The sequence below is a fragment of the Pseudonaja textilis genome, unplaced genomic scaffold, assembly GCF_049901715.1.
Source record: "Pseudonaja textilis isolate UNSWEBS1 unplaced genomic scaffold, rPseTex1.2 PTEXSCF25, whole genome shotgun sequence".
Taxonomy (NCBI): Eukaryota; Metazoa; Chordata; class Lepidosauria; order Squamata; family Elapidae; genus Pseudonaja; species Pseudonaja textilis.
Window position 1 is genome coordinate 763481 of NW_028262874.1, and position 22369 is coordinate 785849.

The following is a 22369-nucleotide window of genomic DNA, read 5'->3' on the forward strand; positions in this document are numbered from 1 at the left end:
GGCATCGGCCAGACCGATGGCATCAATGTAGTGATTGAAGCGGCTTCTGTAAGAGTCCCACTTTTCTTCATCTGGCTTAAATGGCGGGAACGCCGGATTTGAATTCATTTTGGGTTTTCAGTCTGTTGGTAGACTGACCAATCTCTCTGGGACTACGAGGCCCTGATGAGTGTGGCGGCTGTAGCTGCAGCGCCTACCTTGTTCAGTGCTTACAGCTCTTAGAGGTTCTCTCTGTGTTACACGCTCTATGTGACTCTTGGCGGCTATGGCTATAGCGCCGTAACTGACTTCAGTTTGAATTTCGTGCCCTCACAAGGGCGTAGGTGGCTATAGCTGTAGCGTCGTGCTGACAGCTATTCAAACTGCACGCCCAATGTTATTCTGGCGGCCGTGAGTGCGGCGCCGAGCTTCGCTAACAGCAGAATTCGAACAGCAACGGTTGAATTCTGTGCTTATGAACGCTGGGCAGCTGAGGCTCTCAGCGCCCTACATTCACTAAGTAGCTTGCTAACTGAGTGGCTACAACGCTCCACTTTCACTTCCGCAATCAACGACTGACCGAGCTCTCAGCGGCGCGGCTACGGCTCAACGTTTAGGTGTGTGTTTTCAGCTCTTTTGATAGTTGCTGCTGGTTGGCCTATCCCATCCTCGTCGCCAATGTTATATCTCGGAAATAAGGGGAGGCCACACCAGAGCATTACACGAACACACTTTATTCAGGGAATAAAGGGGGCTGTCGCGTCTGCTTGCTAACACGCAGACCTGCTCAGTGAACAGCAACTGGCTCAACCTAGCAGCCAGCTTTTATAGCCGGCTGTCGAAGGGAGCCAGCCAATGGGAGCGGCAAACGCCCCCGCGGTATGGACAGACCTGGTTGGGAACTTGTGTCAGCCCCAAGGACATAACAGCTTCCTCCCCTCCCTCCTCCTCCCCCTTTCCCGCCTCCCGAACGGTCTGGGGTGGCCCAGTGGCGGCGTCCTCTGGTTCCCCGGCTCTTACACAGCGGAGCAAAGCCGGGCCAGCCAGGCTACCCCAAACAGGAGCCAAAAGGCCCCGGGAGCGTCGCTCGGCCCCGGGAAGGGTGCCATCCCAGCCGCCGTAAAAGCAAGAGGGACCCAGAGGGAGGAAGGAAGGGACCCCAAGGGAGGGAAGAAGGGTCACCGAGGGGCGCTGGGAGTGGAGGGTCTCCAGGGCTGCGGAGTCCTGCGGTGGAAGGGGGCTGAACCCCTCAGCCGATGGGGAGGGAGGGCGCCCCCTATGGGGAGGGTGGGGTAGTGATGGGGGGACCAAGGTGCCTTGGAGCTGCCAGAGGGGGAAAAGTTTTGGAGCTGTTGGGCAGAGCGAGTCTGGCAAAGGAGAAAGTTAAATTGGAGGGGTGGTGAAAGCGAGGAAACCCCTTGGTGGCTCTTTGGCTTCTCGATCTCTCTGCTTGCCCCTCCAGCTGAGCCCCCGCCCCCCCCAAGCATCCCTGCTTAGCACCGGAGAAGCTCCAGCCATGGGAGCCTCTAGGAGCGGTTCTTCGGCCCCTTTAGCTCGCTTCTCTTGAGGCTCCTCTGCCGCCTTTCTCGGGCGCTTTGCCCACTGCTCTCCCGTCCCCTCCCCGGCTTTGAGCCACCCCTCCTTAACCGCTCTCCTTCACCCCCGCACCACCACATGCCCCCCCAAGGAGCCCCCAGCAGCAGCCTTCCCCCACCCACACCAGCTGAGACACCCCCACGGGCACCCCAATCCTGGGCCCTTAGCAAATGTAGAAGGTGTGCCCTCGCCCCTCCCCTAGAAGAATGAAATATTCTAGGAAATATTAAAAAGGCAGAATATTACATTTCCCTGCATGAGAAAAGGAGAAACACGTTTTAAAGACAAAGCAGCTCCCTGCCCCCTCCCCCTTTCAGCTCCAGGGTGATGGGATTAAGACCCTCAGGATAGGATAGGATTGGCCATCTCACCACCTGGCACCTGGGAAGATTACATCAGCCAGCACTCAGGTGAAGCCATGTGGTCCGGAGAAAGCTTTTAAATAGGATCCCTGCAACCTCCTCATGGGGAGAGTCTCAAGGTCCTCTTCCTCTGGACATCCCCCAACCTTTCACAGACAAGCCATGCTTGGAAGAGGAGCAGGGAAATGCTTTAGGTATAGTGGAAAACTGAAAGGCCTGAATAATGTTAGATTTTGCCATTTTAATTCTCTGGATAAAGAAAGAAAAACATGGACTGAAAAGTTCTTAGAAGTAGACCCCAATGTAAGAGCAACTCCAAAGTAAAACCACAGACTTTCCGTAAAATGGTCTTATCAGGAACTCAAGAAAGAACTTTGTCATACTGATAAAGAATTGCCTCCCAAGGCAAGGGGTCAAACAGAGGTCAATTTCACAGCCTTCTGACATTCCAGTGGTTCTCATGGGGATTCTCACATGACATGATTCAAGCTTGGTTCCCACAGCTTCCATCTTACCTCTTCTCCCACACAAGGAATTGAGAACTTTAATAGCAATAATTGCTCAAAAGATTACTGGTACTTACCATGTGTAATGTTCACTGGCAGTTGCTGAACAGCAAATTCCTTTGAATGACTTTCACAGGGTTTAATTTAGCAAGTTTTATTGAGCTGAAAGGGAAGGGAGTTACAAGAAACAGATACATATAATTTTCTTTGACTCCTGCACACTATCTAAATGGAAAGAATATCTCCTTTCAAATAAAAGAAACTTGAACAATTCTTCCAATATCACAATGGTGTTATAAGTCATGAATTTGTATTTATTCTGACTGTGAGATGCTCCTTTGTGTTCAGGTCTGGCCTCAGAAGGATAATGTAGCACTTGGGGGTGAAGATGCAGCCCAGCAGACCAGCACTGGAGGCCAGGATGGAGAAGACCTGCACAGCCACCATGAATTTCCCTTTGGTGCTCAGGTAGGTGGGCACAAAAGTCACCCAGACACTGCAGAAGACCAGCATGCTGAAGGTGATCAGCTTGGCTTCGTTGAAGGCCCCAGGCAGATTCCTGGCCAGGAAAGCCACTGTGAAGCAGATGGAAGCCAGGAAGCCCATGTAGCTGAGGGTGACGTAGAACATGACAACGGCCCCTTCGTTGCATTGCAGGATGATCTCTCCAGGCTGGGAGTGGAGGTCAGAGTCAGGGAAGGGGGGAGAAACTCCCAGCCAGCTGGAACAGATGATAATTTGGACAGCAGAAGAAGAAAGGATGATGGAGTTGGCCAAGCTCTTCCCCAACCATCTCTTCACTTGGTTTCCTGGTTTTGTGGCCAGGAAGGCCAGCACCACCGTGATGGTTTTGGCCAAGAGAGAAGAAACGGCAACTGAGAAGATGAGGCTGAAGACTGTCTGTTGGAGAAGGCAGGTGGCTTTCCTTGGTTGACCAATGAAGAGAGAAGAAGACAAGAAGCAAAGCAGGAGGGAGACCAGGAGGATGTAGGAGAGGTCCCGGTTGTTGGCTTTGACAATGGGAGTTTCTCGGTATTTAATGAAGATGATTAAAACAAGGCCTGTGGTTAGGAACAAGAATAGGGCAAAGGAGACCAGGATGATGCCCAGAAGTTCTTCATAAGACAGGAAGGTTATAACTTTGGGGATACATTGGACTCTTTCTTTATTTGGGTATTTATCATCCGGACACTTGGTGCATTTTTCTGTATCTGATAAAGCAAAAAAGCAACATTTTTTTAACATTCTGTCTAGAGGTGGTATTCAGCAGGTTCTGACCAGTTCTGGAGATTTGGTAGAGGAAATTTTGAGTGGTTTGGAGAACCAGCAAATACTACCTGTGACTGGCCCCACCCCCATCCATTCTCTGCCTCCCGAGTACCAGCTGATTGGATGGGTTTCCTTTTGTTGCCCTGCACAGGAGAAAAGAGATGGAAAGCAGGTTAGTGGGATGGGGAGGGAATAGAGATTTTGCAGTATCCTTCCTCTGCCATGACCACCAAGCCACACCCACACAACCAATAGTAAAACAATTTGAATCCCACCACTGATTCTATCCTTTTATCTTACAAGAAATACCTTCTTTGGATAACAGCTGATACCATGGGCATTTCCCAAGAAGTATTTCTTAACAATTTTATTTAAAAGAGCATAAGAGGGATATTTTTTTAAAAAAAATGTAGCTGGGTACAGTATATGAATTGAGGGAAGTCCTAGGATGTTAAGTATTTCCAGTGTAATGTGTAGAATCTTCATAGGAAGGTACATTATTAGAGGTTAATAAGGAATCATATAATCTTTTTAGGCAAACAGACTTGGAGTATCTTGTAACATCTGGAAGCAACCTGGAATTAAGGAGAAACTTCCTATCAGTGAGAACAAAACCAGTGGAACAGCTGGCCTTCAGAAGTTGTGGATGCTTCAACATTGGAGGCTTTTAAGAAGAGATTGGACAGTCATTGCCTGAAATGGTACAATTTCTTCTGCTTGATAAGGGGCTGGACTAGAAGACCTCCAAGGTCCCTTCCAGCTCTCTTTTGATTGATTGATTCAATTACATGATTGGCAGACTATTTGCGTAATGAGTTCCCCCCATAACTATCCACAGCACCCCATTATGGAGCAGGGACACCTTCTCAGGGATCCTCAAGGGGAGGCCAATAAACAGGGAATTGCAAGGTCTTTCAGAAGGTGGACCTAAAACAATTCATCAAGTTCTGAAGAACTCAGGTGTTCCTAGAAAGGTGAACTTAGCAGCACCTATCCGAACTAAAAAGCAGAAGAGATATTTCCTCTGCTGTTAGTAAAGCTTGCCCAGTCTGCCACCCCCTCCTCCCATCTCTTCCCAGCCCCCTCCTTCAAAGTCTTTTTGATTTACTTCCTTTTAGACAAGAAATTGTGCAGGTTAAAAAAAAACACAAGCGAGCTTCAATCTGTCTTTTAACTTGCACTTTCATGAAAGTGAATGGATCCATTTCCACCAGGCCTTCCTTTCCTCTGGTGTCACCCACCTTTCTGTGTGGAGAAAGTCCCCTCCGGACAAGGAATGCAGTCATAGCAGCAAACGGGCTCTCCTTCTCGAGCCCTCTTGACAAATCCAGGAAGACAACTTTCCACACATTTGGACTGAGGCAGGGACTGAGCAGGAAAAGAAGGAATGCCAAAGAAAATACGTTAGGACTCTCCATCCATGGAAAATAGATGTTTGCCAAGTAGCCTCTGGTCTTCACTGAGGTAAATAAGAAATCTCTGACTACTTCTAAACAGATGCAGGGGATAGAACAACTGGCAGATTCTTCATTTAGTTCCTCCCTTTTGCTTTTGGAATTTAACATTACAATAAAGTACTTTCTATCTAATAAAGTCTGGAGGGATGGAATTGAAAAAAGATTTAAGCATGATGATATAGTCATATTAAAACTGAGAATAAAGTTTACTGTAAAAGATTGAGGAAACTTTCATTCCATTAGATTTTTTAAATATGAAATTAAACTGTGATGAAGAAAGAAACCTCTGACCAGTAAGATCTTGAAAGATTTCATTGCAAAGCCACCCCACTGAGGTCTTGTCTCTTGAAGAACTTCCATTAGAAGACACCAACTGGCATGGAAGGCCAACCACCCTGGAGACTCTAGGCTTTGCCCACTGGAAATGGGACCTCAGGCTTTGGAAAACAGAGAAAAGATACCAAAATTTCTCTCACCTTATTGAGCAACTTCATCCATGAAAGAGCATCTTGGTTGATAGTAAGTCTCTGTCTTTCAAAATACGCCAGAGTCCCACTCTCGAGATCCTCCTTGGGGACAACCAAGTAGCCCCAGATCTCCAGATCTGCTGTTATCTCTCCATTGTGGTCCAAGTACAGTTTCAAGCTGGAAATATTCCAAAATTCATTCTTCTCCAGAAAGGGATGAAACTAGAATGGGAACATCCAGGAATTTGAAGAGGAGAAAACTTGGTTTTCTGTCAGCCTTGAAGAAGATTGAAGCAGCCCTTTTGATCAAGACCTCTGGAGACGGCCTCTATCCCTCACAGGGAGCATTGCTGGAGAGGTTCCAGCTGCTTCTTTGCTGGCTGTTAGTTCACGCTGCCTGTCTCATCTTTTTGATTTCACTCTTTGCGTTTCCTCAGTTTCCCTGTTTGTTCTCACAATAACACATCCCGACGGAACAAAGGGGGGATCTCACCATGCTCATTGCAAACCCTCACATACGGGGATTTGTTTAAAAAAGAGAATGCAGCATTTTCAAATCAGCAGTGCCAAATATCAAAATGCCATGGTATCTACTCTTTGGAGCCATTGTTCCCTGAGTAATTGAATTGGCCAGATCTGCTGAGATGGTTCCCCCCCTTCTCCTCTGGATTCCTTGTCCAAAGGATTAAAGGTTAATGGATCTACATTCAGGACCCCATACCTGCCACGGCTGCAGCCTTGGAGCCTCCAACCTCTTTTCTCCCTCCTTCCTTCCCCTCCTCGATCTGGACGAATAAGCGGCGTTCATGGTCTGGGCCAGAGTCTTCATGAGGCAGTAATTCTCATAGTCACTTACACTCTGCCTCCTGTTCCTTCTCCACTGAGTCTCCAGTGGGGCTTTCTGGGTGCATCTTCTGCGGCCTTTTACAGAAAAGACGTGCTTTGAAAGAGAACAGCGGAAATAATGATCTTGAAATGGATGTTCCAGATATAAATAGGGTTCAAAGGTATCCTCCATTCGCCGTCTTTTTAGAAGATAACCAAACTTCCAAATACTATGGATGTATCTGAAAAGTCTAGACTCTGCCATTCGATAGTATACGTGATTTGTGATGATCCAGACTTTCCCTTCAATGAATCCTGGCAAATGCATAAATGTTAAATGGAAAGGAAGAATTATGTCTGAAATTGAATCATGTTCTACGAAGTGAACAAAGACGTTAACTTGTCTCCACTTGGAGAGGGCCTCCCCGAGGGCTGCTGTATGTCCAGTTGTTGAGAATTGTTGTGATATAACAACACAAATCCCATTCGTGACAAGCATAGGAAAGAAAGTCCTCATGAAAATGTCTCCCTTCTCTGTGCCTGAAGCAAAGAGGCCAATCAGGGTCCATCTGAAATGGAGGAGCAGTTGGATGATGGCTGGGTACTGGAATCCTTCTTTGGGGGCCATCTGGTAGACAAAAGGGAATTTACTTTTATCACTCAGAGCCTCTGAAGCAGTTTCATAACTGATCTGAAAAAGCAATGAAGAATGCTGTGTCATATTTGGGATCAGATCAAATCCAAAATACTAGATTTTCATAAATCCAACCTGGTTCTTCTGAATGTATTAGAATAGTTTGTTAAGTATACATTGTGTAAAATATTAAAGGCAGAATATTAGCAAGATTGAATAATAGTGAAAAATAATAAACAAATGAAAAAACAAAAAAAATATAAATTATTGCAACTAGATTAACATGTGAAAAATGCCAACTGAACGATTCTATTCCAGTAAAGGACCTATGGTAATATTTGAGGATTGCTGCATCTTATTCTGCTTCCATATCCCAGATTCTTTGTGGAGGAATCTTTTCAGCTTCTTCTCCAGTTGTACAAGAAACAGGGAGACCTCAGTTGCAGTCTAGGATTGCAATGGCTTTTTTTGGCTGCTGCCACACACTGCTGGCTCATAGTTAAGGGATTGTCCACTCAGACTCCAAGATCTCTATCACGGTTGCTGCTATTGAGCCAGGTGTCACCTAATCTGTAAGTGTACATTTGGCTTTTCTTGCCTAAGTGTAAAACCTTACTTTTCTCTACAGTGAATTTCATTTTGTTAGATTAGCCCAGTGTTCAAGTCTATCCAGATCCATCTTGATCTTGAGCCTGTCTTCTGGGGTGTTGGCTATTCCTGCCACTGTAGTTTGCAGGAAATTACGAGACTCAGACTTTGGAATCCAAAAAAATTCAATTTTGCAATTTCTTGGTCCCACTTGCAATTTTACCCAGTATTCTTGGTGGAATCTCAGATGAAATGACTCCTGACATATTGTATTTTTCTATCATCTAATTTTCTCTGTTCCTCCCTCTCTCTAGCTTTAATAAATCACACACATTTCTCCATAAGAGCTTTCTCATTTCCTCGTACATGCAATTTCTTTATATGAAAGTACTCTCCTTTTAATCTGGGATGGGGGTCAATAACAGACATTTACACCAATGTTTTTTTTTCTTCATCATCAATGTACTCACACATTTATACTGTAATCAGACTGCTTGCATAACCAATTTTTCACACAAAAATTTCATTTCATTCTTTCATTCTTTCTCCAAGCAAATCAATCATTACTTACAATTCTCTTCTGAGAGCTTTTTCTCACAAGCCAATGAGCTCCGTTTCTTTCTTTCTTTCTTTCTTTCTTTCTTTCTTTCTTTCTTTCTTTCTTTCTTTCTTTCTTTCTTTCTTTCTTTCTTTCTTTTTTACTGTTGTTAAAGGATCCTCCAGGTTTGGAAATGATTACACACAGACACATTCACACACACAACATTTCCAGACCTGGGGAGGTTTTGCCCCTTTAAATCTCCACTTTTTCTTTCTTTAGCAATGGGTTGTTTTCTTGAGTCAGGACTCCAAGAGCCATATTATTCTTTGAGTCCACATACAAATTGAAAGATTTCTCAAGGTTGGGAAGTCCCATAACAGGAGCTTGAGATGCTAATTTTTTTTAAACCTGTTTTTGTTCACATGTCCAAACAAAGGGTTCCCTTTCTCCCCCCTTTGTGGACTCATAGAGTGATTTGGCTAGCAGAGCAAAATTTCTACAATAGCCTGCTGCTTAAAAAGTTGGTTCTGTAATTCGGCACACAGCTGTCTTTTTCTCATGTCCTATAGCTCCGTGGCCTTGACTTATAGTATAACCTAAGTATTTAGCTTGGGGTTCCACTAATTGGACTTTCTTTCTTATTGCTTTAGTGAACTTCTGACTTTTACTTGAAGTTACACTCATTGTTAAGCACTAGATTTTTACTACCTGTCTCTGCCCTGGATATTCTGTCCCTTATCTTTAGTTTGGATCTCCCGGCCAATGCTGGCTTATTTTTAAAGATCAAGATCTATAGAGACCTTCTTTCACACCTCGTTTGCACCTGTCCAGGGTTCTCATGAGCAAGTCTGAACTCCACTTTTCTTTTTAAAGACAAGTTTTACTGTTTAACGTCTCCCCATGGGCTCCATGGAGAACACGGTCCTAATCTTACCAGTTCCAGATAGATACTCCTATGCCTTTTTCCAAATATAACACCAACCTTACCTATTTCTCAGTCCTTAAGGAGTTTCATGTTTTTTTCTTCTTTAGCCAAAAGCATTTTACTATGTGCTGGGGGATCAGGTATTTCCCAATTTACAAAATACCAGGGTTTACCAGTATTTCATTCTTCTAATTTACCCAACCAACATTTACTTGTTTCCCCCAGATGATCCTACCGGTATTGTGGTTCCTCAATTATGTATTTTGCCATTTTTCAATGCACAAATTTATCATTCTGTTCTTACTTAAACTTTTAGTCCAGGGGAGTAGGTTTTTCTCACTCCACTGGCTCAATAACTGCTCTAAAGGGTATTTTCACATGTTAGAGTCACCCCTAAGGGTTGGCTCTACCTCCTGCAGCAAGAAAGTTAGCTGCTACAACTACTAGGATTATCTTCTTCATAGGGTTCAGTTTTCAAGACAGGTTTGATTTTAATCTGACTCGCCTTGATCTGAGATCTGGGATTTCTATTCATTCGAGCCACACAGACCCTCGTGAGTTCACCTCAACATTTGCAAAACCATTCAGGACTTTGTTTTACTACTACTTGCCACTGGTCAATATGCTGGTATTGATCTGGGTGACCATTATCTGGGTCAGTAACAATCTGGTGGACTTTTGAAATGATGTCTAGATTAAAACTGCCTTCAGCTTCCCTTCTTAAAATTCCTCAGCATACACGGAAGGGGTGTCCAGGGGACACTTCCTCCACCACCCATTTCTAGACACTGCCACTAACCTGTGGTGCCGGACGCTCCAACGGTCACCAACAGGAACTGCAATGGCTTAACCACCCACACAACTCTGGGGCCTTGTTAGGATTCACCGATCCCCGGCCCAGGGGGGTGATCTGCCCCCCCTCTTCCACTCTCAAACGAGTGGGTCTGACTTCCCCAATAGTTATACTTCCCCGGTACTTATAGTTCCAGCTGGTGTTATTTCGTGACTTATTTTTGATTCCATTTAGGTTCTTGGATCAGTCGGTTGTCCACCAGATACCCCTACGGTGCCGTCTGCCCCTTCCAGATAAATCATCCGTGCTGGCTGAAGGGTCAGCAAGATGGCCCTGCACCGGTCAGTCCGTGCCGTCCTCAGCGAAATATTGCTCTGAGTCCCGGTGGAGTCGCCATAAATTTTGCAGGAAATTACGAGACTCAGACCTTGGAATCCCAAAATAAGTTGGTTTTATTTGCGCAAACAGGTTCAGAGTATTTTAGTGAGAGTCACTTCTGAACAACTTTCTTATAGAACAGCACATGCCTATATACTTCTTCAGAAGGGGCAAAACACAGAAATATAATTCATTGGTTATTTGAAACACAGCTTTCCTCCTCCCCTGTTGCTAGGCTAGGGTGGCTGGATGTCACAAACCCATCTTGCTAAACTTCCTAGCTTGTGGTTTTGTTACAGCAAGACAAGGTATATTGGCAAATACGACTTTGTGACCATTAGATGATCCTTGTGGCTTGGCATTTCACAGTCCTTGTTCTTTCTCTTGTTAATACCACATATTTCACTATCTATAAAACTTGTATCATTATTTCTCTAAAATTAATATATTTTTATGTCCTGCCTTAGTAGTTTCATCTGCAAATTTGATGATAACCCCTCATCCAAACCATTGATGAAGATGTTGAAGAGTCCTGGGCCTAAAATGGAACCTTGGGGTCCCCCACGGCTTGTTTCCCTCCCTATAGATGATGTTCCATTGAGGACCACGGGCTGAATCCATCTGGGGGTGATGTTGTCTATCACACATAGTTTTAGCTTAACGAGAAGTAAGCGGTGGTTTACTTTGTCAAAGCCTTTCTGAAACCCAAGGTTACAATGTGCACTGCATTTCCCTGGTCCACTAATTTAGTACTTTTTTTTCAAAGAATGAATTAACATTTATTTATGGTCTGTTTTGGATATTTCGTTTGTCCTAGGAAGTCGTTCATATCTAAACTGAATAACAAGGATTCAAATATGCCTCCTTCCCTTCATCCTTCTTCTCATGGCTCCACTGAGCCCAAACCTCCCTCTCAAACAAGGGCTTGGATCAGGGCCAAATGTCAGAGCTCCATTTTGAGGGCACATATTTCTCTGTTTATTGTGGCAAATGCTGCACTAACATCTAGAAAGCCAGCAAACAGAATACAATGTATTGTATTGCACCATTTTACAAAAGAAAAGAAAAATAACGAATATACTGATGATAAAAATAATAATACAATATAATAATTCTAACCATATTTACAATTACATTCACTTATTTATGTTCCTGTTAATTATATTAGCATACTTGTATTTTTAACATATTTAACAAACATATTCATAGTTTACTTAAACTATAGCAATACTTCCTTCATCTAATTTCTACCTCTTATCTGTGATTTTATCAAAGGTTTTACCATTGATAAAACCTATTCCATGTTAAATAATATTCTGTGGCTCCTTCATCTTTTATTTTCAATGTCAGTCTATCCATCTCTGCACAATTCAATATGTTCTGAATTATAATTTCATCTGATATATTTTGTGATTAGATATTTCAAGACAAATTTGTTGTCAATATTAGATTTTTCTTATGCATGATTTATTAGAAAGTCTATATAGTTTTTAACTCTACAAAAAATCTTTTGGTTCTTCTTCAAGGAATGCATTTGTCTCAAGTTCAACTTGAGGATCATGACATAAATTTTAATCACAATATCTGCCAATCTATTTGGCCTGTAATTGCTGGAGTTCTTTTTATTCCACATAGTAGATAGATAAAATGCTACTGTTGCCAACTTCAATCCCACTTGAAAAAGAACATGCCAATAGAGGCCCCAACATCTAGGATATTTTTTGATCAATTAAATAGTTGGTAGAATGTCTTCTCCAGGGAATGTATTTGTCAGATCTGTGTATCTGTCATGTTGGCCCTTTGTTTTACTAAATACACATCAAGATAAGGGGAGGGTGTGGTAATATATTAATCATTTTCTGTAAATCCTTTGTACAGCTATTTCGCATAGATCTAGGGTTTGCAAACACTCCTGGTGGGGGCAGTATTGCCTTTGCAATGGGTGTTTCATCCTGTTTGATCTGCGAGCTTAAAAGGACCAGGAATATAGGTGAAAGTTCATGGTACACAGCCGAGCCATTCCCATGGGACCTTTCATGCCTGTATATTCTCATGGGACTTTCCACAGCTGCATATTCTCATTCGGTTGAGGTCATTTGTTATTGATTCTGTACTTTTGATTTCTTTCTTAAATAAATACTGCTACCTGAGTTTACTCGGGGCTGGCATTTGCTCAGATGTTTCCCTGCGTCTCATTTCAAGTGCCAAACCACCACAGAGGGGGGTTAAACTCCTTTATCTATCTGTGCATGCCTGAGAGATGCTACTTTTAACCCCTACATGAATTGTCTCATCTCAATAAAGGATTCCTTTTGATACATTTTCAGAAGTTCATTCTAGCTGATTGAATGGGAAAAGTTCTGTAGCCTGACAGTGTTCCTTGCATTCCAGGCCTTTTATGATTAATTTAAACATGAATATAATGGGGTAAAATATTGACATTTTTGCTAATATGGAAAAAAGCAGCTCTTAAATTCTATGGAGAAGACACGATTGCCTCTATTGCTCACCCGTGAACACCTACCACTCTCAACGTACCAGAGGAAGAAAAACACAAACAAACCTGTGGGACTTTGTAGGTGCTTCCTAATGTTGACATCTGGATGGAGATGTCCCTGTTAACTTGATGAAAAAGAGCCAGAAGGTTCTCTTTCCTTCCACAGCTGTAATTGGGGACATTGATGTCTCCAGTGGAAAGCATGTCCAGCAAGGCATCTGAAGTGTGGAATGTGCTCCAGTAGCTGTGATGCATGTTGTAGCCCAGGGTGAGATTGTGCAGGAGCAGGGAATTCTTGATGACCATTTGAATGGCGAAAATTAATTGTAAGCCATATGTAAAATCAGAACCATCCCTATTGTAAAAAAATGTTATAATCGATAGCAACAACAAATACTGTTTTAATATATAATATATATAATCCTCCACAAGCCTACTGACCCTTAAGCCAACATTGATCTAAAAGCAACGATCAGTTATACAAATATGGAAATTGGCTGAGGTACAGCAACTACAACTAGTTCAACCATTACTTTAAATAAAATTCATTATTCAAATGATGAATTAAGGATTGAACTGACAGAGGAAAATAATCTTCAGTCCTTTCAGCTATTTTTCAGACCCCTTTTTGGATTTGAGTCTCTTTCACAAAATCAGACAAAAGAGAGAAGCCATGGAAATCAAAATCATTCAGGAAATTAGACTTATTCCCCAATGTAGAAATAAACAAAAAAAATATAAAAAACAGAGAAGAGAGAATGGAGAGAGTGAAACTTTATCACCCAGAATGACTTACGAATCAGGGAAAACAAACTGAAGAGAAGGAGCCACGTTGAAAAACAACTTTGTATGCAACATTTCACTTCCCCTGATGACTACACCAAGGAGATGGTCTCCTGGGCGGTAAAAGCTCCGTGGATAGTCTCCATCCTGGTGCTTGTATTTCGGAGGACATACCAGCTTCCCAGAGACTGAATGGGACACCAGCAGCATCAGAAGCAGAAACAGGAGGCCCATAATTCATGGGGGGAATCAATCAATCCCCTTCCTGTTTCTAAAGGAGAATTGGGAGAATTTAAAGGACTCTCACAAGGTGGGATATCCAGTCACTTTCCTCATTGAAACACCGAGAAACACTCAGCTGCAAAGGAGAGAGACGTACATTCAAGAGCACAGACCCTGCCTCTCTCCAAACTCCGTATTTCTCTGCCCTGGAAGATTCAGCCAAAGAGCAGAGCTGAAGCTTTTATCATAATTCTCCCTCTCAGGGGGGACCCCTGGATAATTCAACAATACCTTGGACTCAAAGATTGCCGGGCAATTCTTTGGAGGGAAATGAAAGGGGAATAAGCCCCATGCGATTCGTAATAATAGGGGTAGAGGTTGAATTAAATCCATCATCTGGAATTGAGAGGTTTGGGATCTCCATCCTTGAATCTGACTCCAGAGGGAATACAGGACACTTGGGGCTGAAGACAGAAAGAAATGTGACATTTGTCGACATCAACATCATGCTTCAAGAGAAAATCCCAGGGGCCAGTTAATGCCCCAGCATATCAGGGATCTGAAATCGCTGCCTGCTGAGTTGGAAGCAACATTTACTTTATTTTGAAAGGCACCACCACAAAGGGGCTGATGTAATAGTGCAGCCTGTTTTTTTTTAAAGAAAAAAAAGATCAACTTTAGTGAAAAACTAATTAGCAGGACTTTGCAGAGTTAAAAAAGATAATCTCATGCACACACAGACACAGAGAGAAGTTAGGAAAAAACCAAGTGAAAAGATGACTTCCGGCTTGTGGTTCTTCAGTGCAGGCAGGAATCCGTGGCACTGCACGGTTTCTGCCTGTGTTCACTGCCTGAGTGCCTCGAGCCATTTGGTTTTGGGGCTAAGCCACCTTTGTAGAAGGTGGTGAAGACGGGGGGGTTCTGGCAGGGACGAGAGACATCGCATCTCTCTTCCCTAGCTGGCTAAATTTCCCTCTCCGACGGCAACTGAACGGCGGTCTTTTGGCCGCCATTTAGAAGAGCCCAGCTGGGGAAAGAAATGTGCTGGAGGGGTTTGTGAAGAAATGAAACTGATTTTGCTGACCAGGACAAAGGAACAGTGAAAGTATCCTGGTATTTAACACCTACTAAAGACACATTCTTCCAAACGGAACAGCTTTGAGAGAAATCGGAAACCCGCATTGAAGGTATGCTAAATGTTAAAGACTGTGCTAATGCCAAAGGGATATGGATTTCTAAATATTTAAAGAAAATTTTTTCTTCTGCTGTGAGTGGGAAGGGAGAGGGAAAAAAAATGAAATTGAAAATACAGAGCAGACTGCCTAGAATTTTAAAGAGCCATTTGAACATTAATAAGACTTCAAAAGACATATTATAATTGGAATTTTGTGATTTAATAGCAACCCCAGAAAAAGAAATGGAAGAAGGGTTAAATGAAATAGTGCTAAATGAAATAGTTTATCTGGATTGTTTGGTGACTTTGCATCTTTTGGGAAACTTTTTTTTCTTTGGTTGTTTTGGGAAAAATTTTTCCTCTTCATAATGGCATCACTTTTGGATGAATTTAAAACTGAATATCTAAAATATAAAAAGGAAGAACAAGACTGGAAAGATACCTTGGACATTCTTTTTCAATCTCTAGAAATGGCGGTGCATTCCTATGGAGAATTGATTGCGCAGCAGGATAATTGGGACAAAGAAGGAACTATTTTTGATGAACATGTGACCCTATTGGGGGAGAAGAAGGAGGAAGAGGAAAAGGAAAAAGGGATTTTAAAACTTAAAAAACAACCAAAAAGATAAAAATGAGTTGAAGGGTGGATATAAGATTAGGAAACAACAGGAAGGGGAAAGCACAAGAAGAAAAGGAGGTGGAAAGACAAAGGGTGAACAGGGTAAGGAAAAGAAGAAGCAAGGGAGAAAGGAAGGGGTGAGAAGTTTCAATGATGGGAAGCAAGATTTGAAGAAACAAAATTTATTTATAGACAATGGGTAAATTTAATTGAAAAAGGGATTCTGTAAGGTACATAAGATTGTGTTATTATAGGCATTTATAGAATAAAATGTTTAAGATATAAATATATAAATAAGTATTAATAGGTACGATTAAAATTTTTCTTTTTCTCTTTATATAATATATTGTGGGACTTTAGGATGTGCTAAACAGAATCCCAATATAAGTTATGTGTGATATTAAGTATTATCAGGTTAGGGGAGAGAGTTAAAGGCGTCATACTCTAATTAGTGTACAGGAGAGGTTTTGTTTAAAGAGAACAAATGAATGGATAGTTGAGAACAGACAAAGAATGTTAAGTATTATGACTTGAACTGAGATAAGTAGAATAAAATTAAGAGAGTTAAAAAAAGGAAGAAGCTATATAGAAAATGGAAAACGGTAATAAGATATGGAATGATATATAAAAAGAACATGATTTTTGAAGAGGTGTCTGTACGATGAGTTTTAACCCGGGATCAAGCAACTTTCAGAAAAGATGTTTATGTTTTTATGTTTTATGTCTTGCTTGTTTGTTTGTTTTTTATTGGAAGAGAATAATGAAAATGTATAAGACTGATGGATATAAAAAATGTATACAATTTAAAGTTAAAGGGATACAATTTGAATAAATAGAAGGAAAAGAAGTAAGAAAGAGAAGTTTGGGATAAGATATGAAAATGAACAGATAAGGTAAATATATATATCAAATTGTGCTTGTTTGGAAATGTGATAACTTGGAATAATTCTGTCTTTAAATAAGTTGTATTGGCTTTTTAAGAAAAAAAAATTCCTATGTCATTATATTTTATGTTTTGTTTGTCTGTGTATTGTTTTGGAAAATCAATAAAATTTGTTCAAAAAAAAAAAAACCAAGTGAAAAGATGATGAGTGCAAGGCTGCCTCTCACCCCATGGAAGGAGGGACGGAAGGAGGAAAGGGAGCCTCACGTTGCAGATGGAAAGCAGACTTGCAAAATCCAATGTCCATCTTCAGAGACCCGAGAATGCAGAAGCCCATATCCCATGCTCCCCTGCCGCCCTTCCCCATGCACAGGCCAGGCAAGGAGGCTCTTGCAGGGGTGCCAGGCTGAGTGGGAAGCCCCTCTTGGGAGGGAGGAGCTGGGGAGCCTCGTGTTGGGGAAGGGAAGCAGATCTGTAGAATCCCCCTCCAGCTTCCGGCTTCTGAGTTCTGGAAATGGGAGATACCATGTCCCTTGTTGCACTGTCAAACCTTCCCATGCATGGGGCACTCAGCAAAGCCCAGACCCCTAGAAAAGGCCCAGGATGGCCAGGAAGGAGGAGAGAATCGGGGACACCTCTTTTCTGGGAAGAGGCTAACCTGGTTTATGGGTCTCCGGGTGGAATGCTGGGGGGACACAACCCCCAGGGTTTCCCCAGCCTCGCTTGGGCTCCGTGTCTTTCCAGGAGAGGCTCCTGTCAGGGGGAAGCCATGCAGGGCCAGGTCTTCCGCGGGGGATCCGGGGCTGTCTGGGAGGAAAAGGCAGGCAGCCTCACCCTGGAGGGGACCCTCTGTGACCCCGAGGAAGACAGGGGTCCCCCATGGCCCCTCCAGAACCCCCAGCTGAGGAAACCCTCTTCATGGCAGCCTTTTCTGGGGAAGGGGCTTAAGCCCCCCTTCTCCATCAGGCTGAGGGCAGGCGAGCATCCAGGCAACCGTCTCTTCCCCCTGTTTCATTGGCTACAGCAGGGGTCTTCAAACTTAGTAAGTTTAAGACTTGTGGACTTCAACTCCCAGAATTCCTGAGCTCACATGACTGGAGGAGGAATTCTGGGAGTTGAAATCCACAAATCTTAAAGCTGCCAAGTTTGAAGACCCCTGGCCTCCAGGGTTGTCATGACAAAGGGGGCGGGGCACGTATAGAGGCAGCCACTAGAAAGCTTATAGAAACGGCTTATAGAAAATAGCTAAAATAGTTATAGTGTTAACATTACTTTCTGCTCTGGTCAAAAGGATTTAGTATTTCTCTTTATTTTGATAAAAAAAAAAAGGTAAGCTTTCCTATCTGTGAAAAAAAAGTCTCACTCCAGCTGTTGAAGGGAGAGACAAAAAATCAACAACCCCCGAATCAAATTCAAGTTTCTAGTGCTTTGTGAGTATGGAGTCTGGGTCAATTGGTACGGGTTGGTGGCAGAGGTGGGGTTGCTCCAGGAGATCTCTCAGTGCTTTCAGTGCAAAGGAAAAGAGCACAAGAGAATTTGGTCCAGGGAGATCTCATCCCCTCCAGGCAATGGCCTCCCAAATTCTTGGAGCTTCTCCTGGGCCAACTGAGATGGGAGAGCGTCAGCCTTCAAGATCTTCTACTACTGCTTTGCATCTTTTGGCTGCCATAAGTAATGGGGGGAGGGGATATGTCTGGGAAGAGAGCTGGAGGTGTTACATTCTTGTGTTGTATAAATGAGAAGTGGGGGAGGAAGTATAAATTCCTGCTTTTAGATTTCTATTTCTCGCTGAGCTTTCTTTTCTCTGCGCAGCTGCAAACCTTTATCAAAATATGCCAAGGTGAACGGACAGAGGCCTCATCACCACCTGAAGTTGCCCACATGACCATATCCAGAACTTTTAATTGGAAGAATCTTTTGAACTTTGGGGGGTGGGAACAATTCCATCACTTTGTATATGTGATCTGTGCGCCTAATTTCTCAGTTTCAGAATTTTATCTGAAGCTACCACTTCAATTTTCAGTAAAAGATTACTTTGGATTTTGAATGGAGCACAGACTGACATTATTCTGAATCTGAGAAATTAGAGGTCATTACGCATACGCACCAATCAGCGACCGGAAGGGGTGGGGCCATCCCAACAGAGGCTTCAGAATCCGGTTGAGCTACAGGTACTGAAAACTTGGAGGGGGAGGAAAAGATTCCAAAAGAATATTGGGACTTAAAAGAAGTGTTCAGCGAAAAGGCTTCAGATGAGCTTCCCCCCCATCAGTCAACAGATTGTAGTATTGAAATTCTGCCTGGGGGGATGCTCCTGAAACCGAAGTTATATTCGATGACACCACGGGAATTGGAAGAGTTGAGATCGTTTATCGATAAGAATTTGAAACGTGGTTTCATCCAACCTGCTAGACCTTGGGTAGCGGCCCCAGTGTTGTTCCGTGAAAAGAAAGATGGCTCCAAGCGTTTGGTAGTGGACTATAGAAACCTGAATGCTATTTCCATGGAAAACATGTACCCCCTCCCCCTAATGAAGGACATGTTAGCCCACCTGGCTAAAGGGAAAATTTTCACGAAATTGGACTTGAGAGAAGCGTATTACCAAATCCGAATTAAAGAAGGGGATGAGTGGAAAACCGCTTTTAATTGCCCAATGGGTTGTTTCCAGTTCAATGTTCTCCCCTTTGGCCTGCAGCCGTATTCATGAAGATTTATTTATTTTTATTTATTTATTTGTCAATTGTTTACAAGATAATAAGTAAAAGTGTATACATAATTATGAATACATGAAATGGGTACATATAAGAAAAATAAAAGAAAAATAAAAGAAACAATAGGACAGGGACGGTAGGTACGTTGGTGCGCTTATGCACGCCCCCTACAGACCTCTTAGGAAAGGGGTGAGGTCAATAGTAGACAGTCTAAGGTTAAAGTTTTTGGGGTTTGGGGAAGAAACTACAGAGTCGGGTAGAGTATTCCAGACATTGACCACTCTGTTGCTGAAGTCGTATTTCCTGCAATCAAGCTTGGTGCGGTTAACCTTGAGTTTGTATCTGTTGTGTGCTCTTGTGTTGTTATGGTTGAAGCTGAAGTATTCATTGACAGGTAATACATTGCAATGTATGATTTGATATACCATGCTTAAATCAGACCGAAGACGGCATAATTCAAGGTTTTCTAGTTCTAGAATTTCAAGTCTGGTGGTATAAGGTATTCTACAACGAGTAGAGGAGTGGAGAACTCTTCTTGTGAAATATTTCTGGACTTTCTCAATTGTGTTAATATCTGATACGTAATGTGGTTTCCAGACTGATGAGCTGTATTCGAGTATTGGTCTAGCACAGGGGTGTCCAACCTTTCACCTTCCCTGGGCCACATTAGAAGATGAAAATTTGGTTTGGGCCGCACATAAAATAAAATAACAGTAACGATACCCAATCATCCCAAAAACCATAGAAAACATAGTTAACATATTAAATTTATTTGGAAATAAAGTTAGTGAGATGTTTTTATTATTTATTATTAATTATTTATTTAAAATTATTTATTTTTATCACCGTTTTTTTATCACAGTTTATTTTCCGGCCAAATTTTGCGGGGAGCTCGCCTGCCTCACGCCTACCTCTCCTCCTGCAAATAGCCGGGCTGGATGAGGCAGGACTGGAAGGCAGAAGCAGCAGCAGCGGCGGCGGGGGCAGAAGCAGCGGCAGGGGAAGGCCGCCGCCGCTGCCCCCGCCGCCGCTGCTTCTGCCCCCGCCGCCGCTTCTTCCCCCGCCCCACTGCTGCTTCTGCCGCTGCCGTTTCTGCCCCCGCCAACATCCCGCTGCTGCCGCTTCTGCCGCCGCCGCCGCTTCTTCCCCCGCCTCCGCTGCTGCTTCTGCCACCGCCGTTTCTGCCCCGCCACCATCCCCGCCGCCGCTTCTTCCCCGCCCCCACTGCTGCTTCTGCCACTGCCGTTTCTGCCCCGCCACCATCCCGACGCCGCTTCTTCCCCCGCTGCTGCTTCTGCCGCCGCCATTTCTGCCCTCGCCACCATCCCCGCCGCCACCGCTTCTGCCTCCGCCGCCGCTTCTTCCCCCGCCTCCACTACTGCTTCTGCCGCCTCCATTTCTGCCCCCGCCACCATACCCGCAACCGCCGCGGGGGCAGCGGTGGCGGGGGCAGAAGCAGCAGCGGTGGCAGGGCAGAAGCAGCGGGGGTGGCAGCGGGGCAGAAGCAGCAGGGGTGACGGCGGGGCAGAAGCGGCAGGGGTGGCGGCAGGGCAGAAGCAGAGGCGGGGGCAGCAGCAGCGGCGGGGGCAGAAGCAGCAGCGGTGGCGGTAACAGCAGGAGGTGGCGTTCTGACGGCGTCCGCCTTTTCTCTTGCTGCTTGGCCTGGCGCTCACCTCGCCCCGCCTCGCGCCTGCCTCTTCCTCCTTCTTGCTGGCTGTGGCACGATGGTTGGGGTGGGCATTGGGCCGCATTACGAGGCGACCTGGGCCGCATGCGGCCCGTGGGCCGCGGGTTGGACAAGCCTGGTCTAGCAAATGTTTTGTTTTGTATGCTCTAGTTAGTAGTGTGATATTACCAGAGAAAAAGCTATGTAAGATTAGGTTAACAACTCTTAATGCCTTTTTGGCTATGTAGTTGCAGTGGGCACTAGCACTTAGATCATTAGAGGTGAGTATTCCAAGGTCCTTTACAGAGCTTGGATCATCAACAAGATCTTGACTATTCAGCTTGTATTTTATTTTCGGATTTTTTTTGCCAATATGTAAGACAGAGCATTTATTTGTTGAGATTTGAAGTTGCCATTTGTTTGACCATCCTGATACACAGTCAAGATCTTTTTGAAGGATAGCAGTATTGTCTGTGGTATTGAACAGCTTTACATCATCAACGAAAAGAACGCAGTTGCTCTTAATATGATCGCAGAGGTCATTTATGTAGAGTATGAAGAGAGTTGGTCCTAGAACACTGCCTTGGGGGACACCACTATTGACAGGTACAGAATTTGATAGGACACTCCCAATTTTGACCATTTGTTGTCTGTTTGACAGGAATGCTTCTATCCAGTTATGCAGTTGTCCAGAGATACCATAGGATTTTATTTTTAGTAGTAGTTTGTCGTGTACCACTGAATCAAAGGCTTTACAGAAGTCTATGTAGATTGCATCTATTGTTTTGCCCTGATCAAGTTCTGTAGTCCATATGTTTTTGCAGTGTAAGAGTTGCAGATTACAGGATAGCTTTTTTCTGAAACCAAATTGTTTATTGGAGAGTAGGTTGTTTGTCTCTAAGTGGAGGATGATGGATTGGTTAATAATTGATTCCATGACTTTACAGGTGACGCAGCATAAGGAGATTGGTCTGTAATTTTCAACTAGGCAAAGGTCTCCCTTTTTGAAGATGGGGATGACTGTGGCTTGTGACCATAGGTTAGGCAAGGAACTGGTCCTGAAAGATTTTTCAAAGATTATGCTTAGAGGTTTGGCTATGGCAGTGGATAACTTTTTAAAAAAATAGGCACATATTCCATCCGGTCCAATAGATAGGGATGGTTTTAGATTGTGTAGTGCTTTTTCAACATTGTCTTCTGTAAAATCGATATGTATTAGATCACTGTAGTTATCTGTGGTTCGGCTAGGAAATACTGGGCATGATCCATTGCTGTTTACAAATACTGAGCCAAAAAATGTGTTAAAGATGTTGGCTTTAATGGTGTCGTCATTGCAGTCTTTACCATTAGGTCCTATCAGGGGTGGGATGGACCTTGAATTTTTTAGTTTGTTGTTTACAAAATTGTAAAAAGCATTGGTGGAATTGGTGCTTAGAAGGTTTTCCTCTTGTTTAATGTGATAATTGGTGCATTCGGTCTTTATTTGGTGGCATA

At 43.5% G+C, this 22369-nt stretch overlaps 1 protein-coding gene and 2 long non-coding RNA genes across 3 annotated transcripts in view; 2 read left to right on the plus strand and 1 right to left on the minus strand.

Moving 5' to 3' along the window:
- LOC148123689 (uncharacterized) overlaps positions 1-22369 on the plus strand; it is a 64850-nt gene that overhangs the window by 34932 nt on the left and 7549 nt on the right. The window lies entirely within an intron of this gene.
- LOC148123691 (vomeronasal type-2 receptor 26-like) lies at positions 2582-14054 on the minus strand. Its single transcript, XM_087919072.1, has 6 exons — positions 13614-14054; positions 12884-13172; positions 6358-7152; positions 5646-5858; positions 4954-5080; positions 2582-3654 (listed from the first exon to the last, which is right to left on the minus strand). Exons 1-6 carry the CDS (start codon positions 13832-13834, stop codon positions 2744-2746), a joined length of 2556 nt encoding a protein of 851 aa, XP_087775198.1. The 5' UTR covers positions 13835-14054; the 3' UTR covers positions 2582-2743.
- Positions 2813-5215, plus strand: LOC148123692 (uncharacterized). The gene is made up of 2 exons (XR_015740597.1): positions 2813-2911; positions 4248-5215. It is a non-coding gene; the product is annotated as an uncharacterized LOC148123692 (long non-coding RNA).

Coding starts and splice junctions, on each gene's coding strand:
- LOC148123691 (XM_087919072.1), bottom strand. CDS start 13,834: ATGGGCCTCCTGTTTCTGCTTCTGATGCTGCTGGTGTCCCATTCAGTC. Junction 5,081..5,645: donor GGATGAAGTTGCTCAATAAG/GTGAGAGAAATT, acceptor TTTCCTGCTCAG/TCCCTGCCTCAGTCCAAATG. Junction 3,655..4,953: donor GACTTTCTCCACACAGAAAG/GTGGGTGACACC, acceptor TTGCTTTATCAG/ATACAGAAAAATGCACCAAG.